General features: G+C 33.8%; 1 protein-coding gene across 7 annotated transcripts in view; it reads left to right on the top strand.

Annotated features, from left to right (window-relative positions):
• The window catches only part of ATE1 (arginyltransferase 1), an 86,767-nt gene that overhangs the window by 34,788 nt on the left and 39,532 nt on the right, over nt 1–12,447 (top strand). For all 7 annotated transcript variants that reach the window (XM_062580426.1, XM_062580433.1, XM_062580432.1 and 4 more), the window contains 2 exons: nt 1,720–1,901; nt 5,000–5,099. In XM_062580426.1, the coding sequence (XP_062436410.1) occupies nt 1,720–1,901; nt 5,000–5,099 (282 nt within the window). The remainder of the gene's footprint in view (nt 1–1,719; nt 1,902–4,999; nt 5,100–12,447) is intronic.

Here is a 12,447-nt window from a genome sequence, read left to right on the forward strand (position 1 = left end):
AACTTTGACCAAGTCAGTGAATGACTGTGTCCCTGCTTGAAAATTTTTATACTGACCCCATGTTGTCTCCTTTTCCTCTATTGAAAAGTTATGGATATTTTGTGGAAGGTAACTACTAAGTAAGCAAGCTTCTCATAAATGAGAATAAGCACAGCTTAATATACTGATATCCTAGTCTAATATCCTCGTATGCTGCAAAATTCAGCTCTCGGATATTTGATCATTTCATTATTACAGTATCTTTAGCTACATATCTAATTTTATACCATAAAATTGTGTATAAAAAGGCAAATATGTTATTATATGGCCTTTATTTTGGGACATATTGGTTAGGTAACTCAGTTTAAATTATTTTTGTTCATGTGATTGATTTCTTTTGATACAAAGTGGTAACAATTAGAATAACTTCTACTGACCATGATCTCGTCAGTCTATGCTACTGTATCAAAATACTTGATTAAACCTATCTTCTGTTGTAATGCAAAACAGTTTGTAATAGAAGGTAATATTGTCAGATTTATTGAGTGAGAAGCAGCTTTCTGAAGATCTGGCAATAACAGTGAAAAACATGACTAGATGGATAATTAAGTTGAGTACTGTGGAATTCAGGATTAAAGTAAACCTGACATTAAAGAAAATGGCATGCCAAAATTGGTTGTGTAATACAGTTTAAATTAGGAGGTCATTTTCTTCTTAATTTGAAGCTTCAGTTTCTGGCCTTAGATACTTTACTGAGGACGGATGCATACCTCACTACTGGTTCAAATGCAGGATACACACCAAGAGTAAGTTCCTCGATGTTTTTGCAGAAGATACTCTGTTACAGGCTGACGGAAAAGAAGCTCTGCAGATTCCCTTGCAACAGAGAGTTTGAGATTCTTGAATGAAAGTTATTTAGCTGGTCCAAATAAACATGAAGAGTAAGCCTTTCTATTCTGTGTATAAATGCTGTTCTCAAACAATTTTAATGGACAAACTGAACTGAGAAAGAATTTCTGTGGCCGAAGTGAGTCATTTGCAGTGCTTGGGGGAGGAGGATGGGAGCGGGGCAAGGGGGGCAGTTTTAACGCCTGACTCAGATAATTGTGAGGGAGGGTAAGTCAGGCATGTCTGGCTTTTTCCTGAACATAATCGTCTTTCCCCCACGTGCTTCCCCTCTCCCTCCTTGCACTGATGGCCACTGGCAGCATGGAGAAAAACAGAGTAGCGTCGTTAACTGTGACAGGACATGTTGGAAGGAGCCAGCTTTGAAGAAACACTCAGAGAGCAGTGTAATGCCTACACTTTATTCTTTGTGGCCTTTGTACTTTGTCTTGTTAAAGAGTTAGTAGGTTAAGATTAAAAGCCAAACTGTGAAAAAAGAATATCTGGAAAATTTCTGTATAAATAATCATGCATTTAAAACGTAATGAATCACGTCACCATTTTACCATTCCAGTACTATATGTTCTAGATGGCAGGGGCCATTTTCAGGTTGGTATTTGTGTGATATGTAGAGTTTACTGATCATGAATACAGTAAAAATTACAGATGATAGTGCACCATCTTCCCTGCTAGATTTTTTTTCCTTTCTCTATATACTCTCTTTATCAGAGTATATCATATTTCTCATAGTCTTTGCTTTTCTCTAAAAAAAATCCTTCTTAAAATCTTTTTTTTTTTAATACAGAAAGTCTATCTGTTAAATTACTGATCTCTTTTTTTTCTTGTTTTCTCTAGGCAGAGAATCTTCCAGATGGACCAGATTGTGGCTATGGTTCTTTTCACCAGCAGTATTGGCTAGATGGGAAGATAATTGCCGTAGGTGTAATCGACATACTTCCCTACTGTGTGTCCTCCGTGTACCTGTACTATGATCCAGACTATTCTTTCTTATCTTTGGGAGTCTACTCGGCATTACGGTAAGAAGACATTCTTGTTCTTCAGTCAGACATTATGGTAATAATTGATACTTTGAGCTTTTGATTTTATTTCTATTACTGGAAACACTAGGAAAGGATTTATTTTTTTATATTCTCTACAAGTGGTTGCATCCCAAATATATTTTATTAGTCATCTTTAATTAGGCTGTATAGAAGATTTAGAGTTTAGATTTTAGTATTTTAGGGATTTTAGTCTTTAAAGATTAAGAACACACAGAAGTGAAATACCTAGTTTTTATTCACTCCAAAGATAATTTTGTATTGTTTAGTTTCAGCAAGAAAATGCCTTTTTTGTTGCAATAGGAGTAATTTTCCCTTTGACTCTTTTCTTAGCTCTGTTACCGAGTGAAATTAATAATTTTTATCACTGTGTGCATACTGAGATCATAAATAACAAAGTCTCTAAAAGTAGTTGTGTTCTGAATTAAGTTTCCCACTGTAGTAGCATTAAATATATTTTCATATATAATAATCTCATTATCTTCAGAAAATTTGATGAAATAATCCTGTGAATTTTAAAACCTGTATTGATTATCAGCCTGGTTTGGTGTTTGCAGAGTAGTGGGAGTAGTGAATAATACATTCGTCTGTGAATAAAATCTGTATGGTAAATTGAAAGCTACTGTTTTTCACCCCAAGAGCAATTTTGATTCCATTATTGTATGTCCGCTCATTTAATTTTTTATTTATAATTTGTGCATCTCAATTGTTTATTAGCTTTTTTTTTGCTTCTTCTTTGTTAACATGAAATAAACTGTGGACATGTCAGAGTTCCCCAGAGAGATCCTGATGAAGTGACTGGCTTTGAACCACATGTCAGACCTGTCTATTTTCAAATTTCTCTAGGTTTGCAAAGTCCTAGCAAAAATTTTTGACTTTTCAGACTTGTACTACGTTCTAGTACTGCTATATGCAATAGAATTCTGATATCTAGCTTTCCTCTTTCTGCAAGGCATCCTGTCTGATCATACCTTCTCTGCAGATGGAGGCTTCCTAGCTATCCCTAGCTAGTGTACAGATCTACCCAGGAGAAATACATGACTTTTGGGGGCAGGAAAAAAAAAGAAAAGACAAAGAAAAACTTTTTTTTGGAAGTCTCCATTTTTTTGGAAGTCTTCTCCAATCACAGTTACTTCATATGCTTTTGTAACAGCTAATGAACTATATGCAATTCCATCTTTCAGAAGCCTAACCACTCTTTATTTTTTAGATTTTGTTTAGTATCTTTTGATTTCGTAAGAACCTTTTTTGAATTCTACTTTTTGAGTGTATTTTTTTCTTCATAATTGTGAATTTTGTGACTTCTGAATAAGCTTTTAATGGATTGTTCAAATGCATATGTCAGAGGGTTTCCCTACAATGTTTGCTATTGAAGCTGCTGACATCAATCTAAGGTTTATGGATGGTGAAATAAGGTCCTGCGACTGCACTCCATCTCTAAAATGTGCTGAGCTTCTAGCAACCATGTGCTTAGTCAGTTTAGTTGACAGTGAACTCAGTTCACTGAGCTGAATTGGCTCAGTGAAGAACAGGTTAACACCAGAGCTAGTGTAAGAATTGTGGTGGGATCATGCAGCTAGGAACGGGTATCATGCGCAATAAAGTAACTGATGGTATAGCACCTCTGCTTGTCTAAGGCTGGAAGAGTCTGAAGTGGTCATTTTGTGATGTAATCAGTGATGCTGGCATTTTCATAAAATTAATTAGATAGAGTTCACAAATGGAGAACTGGAGCTCAAAGAAAAGTTTGAACTCCCATAACTTAAAAATGACCATTTTTGTATCTGGAATTTATCTGAATACTGAAAGTTTGTCTTTTTTTTTTTTTTTTTTTTTTTTTTTAATGAAAGGTGATCATTCAAAATAAAATACTAAATCTTCCTGAGAGCTGTTTTCTAGCATTTGTATGTATCATATTACTTTGTGGAATAAAAGGCTGACACAATCCATGCTTATAAATTCTTGAAATTATTTTAACTTTTCTGCATAATAAAATTTGAACTTTATGTCAATGCAACACACTTGTATGGCTGAACTAGTGAAAAGGCAGCTTATAAATTCTGCTGCATTTAAGGTGATAAAAGTGTGTTCCCAACAGTCTTAGAGGGAGCCAACCTTGTTGCTCTTTCAAAAAGAGAGGGAAAAAAATCTGAGAGTTAGGGAGGATTTAGGGAGTTGCGAAGGAATCTGATATCTTAAAAGCTGTTGCCAATTTTCCTCCGAGGAGCTTAAACTGTGTTGCAGTCCTGTCACTTCCAGTTCATGCTATTTTGAGAATTTTTGATACTGAGTTGTAGAAAGAGTGAGATTTGTTGATAATTTGAAGTATATAGGAATGTAAGTAAAAAATGAGGGAGAAAAAGCTGCTTGCAAAATACCAGTCTTACCAGATGAAAAAAGCTGTCCAAGAAATACTGAGCGAGTTTCATTCTTATTTGCAGGATAGGAAGTATTTAACAAACCTTCCTTCTACTACCTGAAATCATTAATAGTAAACAGTCATAGCATTCATAATCTCTCTTTTGTAATACAATGTTTGGAATACATTGATGCTTCTTTCAAAATAAATTAGAAGATCTTACAAACAAACATGAGATAGGTGAAATAATTGCACGAAGGTGGATGTTTTTACATATAAATTGCTAGAATGCAAACAGTAGAACAAAGAGGCTTATCCTTGAAGCTTGTTGATTTTTAAAAATCCTGTGATGTTTTCCTGAGCTGTGTTAGCTTGTCTGCGTACAATAGAGAGGCCAGATTTCTGTGGAATTCCAGTGTGCATGAATATTAACAGGAAACTTGTTAAATAGAGGCTTTTATTCACTTGCTGTTTGAATTTCAAGTCAGTCACTTGGTAGGGCAAAATGAATAAATGGAGGTTTTTTAGCTTGTGATTTTGTTTGTCTGTTTGTTTTAGCATTTCTTTTGAGTTTATAGTCTTTGTTTGCTTGATTGAAGTCTATTCCTTTCAATGGTTCAAGAGCCAGGTAGATGTAAAATATTTCCTCTATGAAGAGGTAAAATAAATACAAGAACTGTATTCATAAATAATTAATCTTTTTTCTTTACTTTCATAGGGAAATTGCTTTTACTAGGCAACTCCATGAAAAAGCTCCTGATCTCTGTTTTTATTATATGGGTTTCTACATTCATTCATGCCCTAAAATGAGATACAAGGTAAAGTGTGTTTTTACTTATTTCCTTAGTGTACTATTATTCAAATTATTTGACATTGTTCCTAGTAATAGAATATTTTTTAATTGTCATTTTGTATTTTAATGTAGACTTAATATGGTTAAATTTGAGTCTTGGTTACTATTTAACTTACTTTTTTTTTTTTAATTAATTTAGCTGCATGTGGTATTTATTACAAGTTGGCTTACAAACAGTTCACATGAAGAGATTTTCCATGCTGTCAGATAATAATTTGTCATTTGGTTACCTGATTATCTCATACTTACAATGTATTTGGCAATAGTTTAAAATTCTCCCTTTTTTAGGTTTGATTGAATATTTGGGGAAATGTTGCTTAATGATTACAAGCAATGATAACATACTGCCTTGGTGTTGACTATACATTTTTTTCTTTTTTTATTTTTTTTGTTAGAGATATGAGACTTACTCTATAGATCAAACCTGTGAGAAGCTGTGGTTAGCAGCTATTTGAAGTAGAGCCCAGTAGCAGATTTTTGAACAAAGAGTCAGGAGATTCTACAGAAAGTTTGAATAAGCTGTCTGTCACCAAACCTCCTTTGTAACACGTTAGGCACAAATTTGCTTACACCTAAGTGCCCAAGAGTTTCTGTCTTCTGTGTTTTTTAGACCTTGGGAAACAGGTATATTTTCTCTGTAATGTGTGATTGCTTTTTGAATATTATTATACTATTTTAGCACACTGAATAGAAATTTGCCAGACATTTGCACATAACCAAACATATCTGATAATAGTGTATAGTTTTATTTTATAAAAATGTTTCTAATATGGAAATATAGCTCATAAAATAGGATTTGCATGGTTTTTGTTTTTGTTTTGTTTGCAAGTATGCTAAAAACCTTACTGGTTTCTTTTTTTTAACATCCGAAAAATTAGGAGGGTTCGTTGAAGTGATAGTTATGAAGAAAGAGCCATTTTGGCTTTATTGTGGCCTCTACTATAAGCGACCATAATAATTCATTTTTCTGAAAATATAAATAAATATATTTTTAAAAGATGTATTTGTTCAAAACACACAAAATAGCAGGTGAGAGAGTGTTCTCTGTTGGGAGAATAATTTTATTAAATGAGTTGCAAGGGCCCCCCCTTCTACTTTTTTTTAACATTGGCCAAATGCAATACCATTGAAAATCCAGTTGATATTAATTCTGTAGCCTTTACCCTTATTGAACGAATTTTAAAACTAAGCTTTGAGATGCTTCTGGGAAATGCTACATTCTTGTGAAGTGATTAATAGTGGTAAAGTAGTGACTTTGCAGATTAAGTAATTTAATTTATGTCTACTTGACTTACTTACATTACATGTTAAAGACTTTGCTTGGTTCCAGTTTAATAGAGATACTAGAGGTCCCTTTCCGTTAATGACATTAGTCTGGAAAAATGAAAGGAAATGGATGGACATTGTTAAACAGATGTCATGGTAAGCAAATTAGATGAAGAAGGAAGGAAAACGGAGGGACTGAAAAACTGACTAACTACTGTTTCTTATCCTCTGCTTGTAATATATTTTGCAAGTTATATGTCCTAGGATGTTTGGAAATGGAAGGTAGGCACAATGTTACCTGTTTACTTGAGCAGTGACTTATGAAGAACATTTGTATGCTATACTTGTTTACTATGAAGTCACAGGATTTTGGAAAGGGTTGTACTGGAGGCTAACTCTTTCCTTCTAGTCTCTGATTGTGATCACTAGAAATGCCGAAGCTAACATTTGCACTTGATTTTTGAGATAAAAACACAGTACTGGAACTTTTCCAGAAAAAAACACTTGAGCTTTAACTACTGATTTGCTTTATACTGTCTGCTAGAGCCCACATTTGTTAGTCCTGGTGCTCTTTGCAGCTGTCATTCTCCCTGCTGGTTGTTGAGGGATAGCTGATGAGTCGGGATGCAGAAGGAATAGTGACTTTATGATGTTGCTCTAAGGAGTTTGACAGTATTCACTTTGCATGAAATAAAATTCAGTCTTACATGCAGGACTTGGTTGAAATAATTGGGGATCTGTGCACTGAACTGTTCTGCTCACTTATATTATAATCCAGGACTGATGCATTGGTATTGTCCACAAAAGAAGGTAGAGGGATGGTTAAGTTTTAAATACATCTGAGTCCTAGTTTACATGTACAAATATCCAACTGTAAGCATAGAAGTCTTGTTCTGCATGGGTACTTTCTTGGAATGCAAAGTCTAGACATCTCTTTCAGATTCTCCTTTTGCTGTAGATGTGAAGTAATGATCAAATATCAATTTTTAAAAACTGATTTATAAGTTATCATTATGTAACAGTGACTGAGCCACATATAACATTAGCTTTTCCTTTCTGCAGCAGATCATCTTGGTACATTTATATTCTCTAATAAGGTCCAGGCACCGACAGAATATTTTGCTGAATTGCTGATTTCCCTTTGTAAGGATGCTAAAGACAGGACTACTGTGTGACACAGTAATATAATTTAAGATTTCTGAATTTTCAAGGAGGAAGTGAGTATCTCCTAGCCCATGAATCAGACATGTAACTACAGAAGTTCTTAAAAGAGACCTATATTTGACTCTCGACTCCCTTTGTTTCCTTCTCTTTGCCTTCACTCTCAAATAGCTTGTGTTTGATGGCAGTGTTATTTCAAACAATGGAGTACCAGGTAAATTACCAAGTAATTTACTTTTAAGAAAGAAAGAAAGAAAGATAGGGAAAGAGAACAGTAATATTAGACTATTTTCTAGTTCTCAGCTCCTCTTTATTCCCACTTGTGAGTTAGTATTTATGACTAGTAAATTAAAATATACATTAAATTGAGACAAAGGGATTTCTGTAATCCTATTAACTATATTAATATGGAAAAATATTATAAAAACATTAAGCAATGACTTTATTCCATTTTTTCAGGATAGGCTAAGGTAATGCAAGATTAAAATGGTTCTATGAAGAAATTCATGACCCTGTGGTAAAACTTCTCAAGCTCTGTTAGTTGTGGTAGTTTTTATATTGGAAAAATAGTCTTGTGGAAAATTTTCCAGGAGCCAGAAGATGTAAAGCTTTTTCCTAATGCATTTTGGAGTCTCTGATAAAATTTTAAGTACAAGAAAGTATTTTATTTTAGAGTGATGTTGGTCTCAAACTTGCTTCTCAATTGTTTTAATGTTGTATCTGTAGTCGTTAACGCTTTTCGATTAATGACATGTTTAAGAACATGTTTATATTACAGAGATGAAAGAACTAGCTTTAGTCAATAGTCATATCAAAGAAATAGTTGAGAGGATCTTGGATTTTTTGCTATACTGAGCTTTTCTCTGTGGTATCCCATGTCTTTCAAATTCTAGAATTATACTTTGTGGCTCTGTACTATTGAATTCTATTCTTCCAGTCACTACTGAACTCTGAGGTTCTGACCTACCCCCTTCTGTTCCTTCTATTGCAGTTCTTTGATACTGATTTTGAATCTCGTAGTGGCTGATACTGAATAGATTTTGATTTTGTGCTTCTGGTCTAAATAATTAGTGTACTTGGTGCCCTGCTTTTTTCATTAAGGTCTTTGACCTTAAATCATATTTTCCTCTAAGTTCTCATGTTGGGAATGGGCTGTTGGTGAAGTTTTCTATGGGAGTTTCCTGACTTCTGGGCTTTCCAAAACTTTTTCAGTGTCAATATTTTCATGCAAATATTGCAATTTGAGCACACATTGTTACTTACTTTGGCCAGTATTCTGCTTTCCCTGAAACCATTCCAATAAGTTTGTAAATAAAAAATAATGTACTTTGAAGTGTGTAACTGCTCTAATATTTTCTTGCCGTATTATCTCTGTGTACCATTTTAAGACCATTCTATGATTTGAAGAGGTGTTTTGACTGAAATCTTTATCCAGACTTGTATGCAGGCCAAAGTAAATGGAATTATTTCAAACAGTCTACTTTGGTATCAAGACATGGCCAGACTTCAGATAGATGGAGCACTAGAAAGGGCTCTGAAATGTCAGAAAAGAAACAAAAGGCTGATTCATCTGTGATTAATCATTCTTAAACTAAATACCTCAGACTGACTGTGGTCGTAAGCAGTGCCCCTGGTATTTTATAGAACTCTAGAGCCAATTTATTTGGCTGATTTTAGGAATTTCAGCATCATTCCTTCAGCAGCAGTGAAATATATAGTAGTAGCCTGCAATTCCACATCCACAAAATCCAGTATTGTGTGTTTCATTCTCAGGAGCCCTTACTCTTTCACAGTTCCCTGTCCATGGAATTTAGTTAACCTTTTCAACAAGCCTGGATTTGCTGCGTAAGCTGAAATGAATGAGGGAAAGAGACTCAAAGCAGAATGTGATCCTCTATGATTTTTTGTTATAAGCATATGCTGTTATGATTCTGCCACTGAAATGCTGATAGTTTTGCAAAATATGTCACTAGTTCCACATGAAAACGAGCTGGCATTTTTGTACCTCCATGATGGATCTTTTTATTCAGCGTGTGCTTAAGTTGCTACCGGCTGTCAGCCTACTGTTCAAAGTGCTACTGCAGTTTACCCTGACAACATGAAAAGATGATAAACTGAGAGAAATTAGGAGGACTGGGACTTAGTTTGCTCAAGTTTGTTAGCACTTGTACTCATGAGTTTTCCAGGATTAATTTTGCTGATTTATAGTATTAAATATACATTCAGATTAGTACAAAGCGTACAAACTTTTGTATAAGGACATTATAAAATGTCAACTAATTATTCTGAAAAGTCAGTGCTTGTCGCAAAGGCATGCATTACCAACTGTTAATAAAGAATTGTAATATGTAGGTTGAAAAGACATTGTCTTCTCTTAAAAAGCAATGTAAGTTCTGGCAACACAGGGGTATTGATTTTTTTGACGAGATTTTTTTAAAAGCAAACAGAACCCCCCAAACACCCCCAAACATACCCTATTGACAAGAAGTGAAAGTAGGGGAAAAAAAAATGCTTTTTTGTTTTTCGGTGGCATGTATTTGTATGGCGTGTTAACAGTTACTTTTAACTCTCTTCTTTGTCCATTCCTTCCTTTTCTTCGTTAGACTTCCTCGATGGTCAGGATATTACTCTGCATTAGTATCAGCAGCTAAAATTGAACATTAATTTCTTTGAAGCTATAAACTTAATTCTGTGTGTTTATTGTAATGGTTTGAGTTAGTCATTGAAAGAAAAGACTACTGTAATATGTTGACTTTTGGCATTAAAATCAAAGTGATTTTGAAAAAGTCTCTTACAATTGTTGGCCAAGACTTTCAAAAGTATTTTGAAGGATTGACATAGCTGTAAGAGAAACATTTTAAGGAACTTTATCTTTCTGTATACGTGTTAAATGCTTCTGAAAATCAAATTGCTTTAATATTCCTCAGGTTATAACTAGCACAAAACCCTCTTTTGTGTCTGCATATTTTACCAAATGTGTTTTGACTGCAGATTGGCTTTTTTTTTTTTCATCTGATAAGTCATACATTCTGTTACATTAAGATTTGCAGAGTGCCTTGTAGCTTGCTGTTATTTTATTTTTTTTTCTTTTTTCTTTCTAGTTTCTTCTGTAAAATCTTTCTCCTTTCACCTTTCCTCATCTGGAAGACTTGTACTAACCACTAACTACTTATAGGACAAACTGACTAAATGGAACATTTTTGAGTAAATAGCTATGAGTATGTAAGACAGGATAAAAAATACTGTAGGAAAAAAGTTTTAGTTACTGCTGTAGTGCTAGTGATAAATATTTTAAAATATTCGTTATTTACTTTGGACAGCATCTTGCAAACTGTTTGAGGCCACTTTCTCAGTTGCTTCATTTTTAAATATTTCTGTCTAGGTATAAGCGCTACACCACAATATAAACATCAGAAAGTGTGAATAAGCAGATGCTCTGTTCTGGGTAGCAATAGCCGTTACTGAATGCTGACAGTGGATTTCAACTTCAAATAATCTCACTTAAAAGCAGAATATCAGTTTCCATGTTATTTTTATAGTCAGTAAAGTCAGTATAGTCAGTTCCTTCCTTCCTCCTTTTTTATTTTATAATTAACCGTTCTATTTTAAGATGAGTGTAATTCGTGGATTATTGTGTTTTCCACTGCTGTACGTGCTGAAGCTGTACTGAGTTTCATGCAGCGTTTGCGGGGTTAAAACCTATTGGAATCCCATGTGACTACTATAAATAAGTACAGCTCACAACCATGTCATCTTTTTTAATTTTATTTTTGCTTTCTAAGTGTTTATAATCAAGATGTATCTTTGCCAACTGGGAAAAAATGCAAGAATATCCTTCTGGCTTTATGCTTATAATATTGGAAATGTGGATTTCTTTTCAGTTACTTCAAGTTCAAGAAAATTGAAATTAACAGAACTGAGATGAAAGCAATATGTGTATTTATGACTGTTTGTATGGTTTGTTGACCTCTATTAGGGCAGAATTAAATGTCTTCTGTATAGATTTTAGTAGATGTCTCAAGTGAACAGATCTTGTTACTATGGTATCTCTTGAGAAAATAGCCAAAAACACCCTGATGTGTTAAAAACAGACTTTAGGATGTGAGCACTTTGTATAAGTTATGAAGCTATTGTATCTGAAGTTCCTTTTGTGGGATAAAGTTGCAATTGCAGGATGTGCCTTACTACAGTTTCAATTGTATACCTGTAAATCTTTACTTTGTAGGGCTCCATTTCTAAAACAAGCTTCTTCAAGCTTAATAATCCTTTTTCTCAACACTAAAGTAATAAGTCTCTATACTGGAGAAAAGAACGCTATTTATTATTAGGTGCAGGCCTTCTTAAAACAAGCCATTTTTTTCTTCTGTCTTTTTTTAAAGCAGTTCCCCATTAGGCTATACCAGAGAAATATTCAAAATCATATACTATGTCTTTTAAGTGATTCCAGATATGAGTAATAAGTGATTTAAATATCAGACAAATGTGAAGTGTCTTTGTTCCACAAATAATGAGTGTATGCTTGTACCTAACAATATATATTAAGGATTCACAATTCAGATGTTCTAAAGAATAAACATTAAAAAGTGATAGAGATAGTATTAACTATTTACATATGCACATCAATAGGAATAAGTTCTACACATTTTACTTATTACAGGAATTCTGTTAACCTCTGATAATTTTCTATCATATTTCTTTGATATGTGTAATTTTGTTGATGTGTGAGGCTGAAGTAAAATAAAATGTAATGTGGCTTTCACAAAAGTGCAAGAATAAGACATACAGTTTGAATTGTAGGCCAGATGTGTGCCAACTGATATTTCCAGAGTTGTTATAGGTAACTTGACTGCCTCTGTCAAAAATGGCTGCTAAAAAGATTTATTCAA

The sequence above is a fragment of the Rhea pennata genome, chromosome 7, assembly GCF_028389875.1.
Source record: "Rhea pennata isolate bPtePen1 chromosome 7, bPtePen1.pri, whole genome shotgun sequence".
NCBI classification, from domain to species: Eukaryota; Metazoa; Chordata; class Aves; order Rheiformes; family Rheidae; genus Rhea; species Rhea pennata.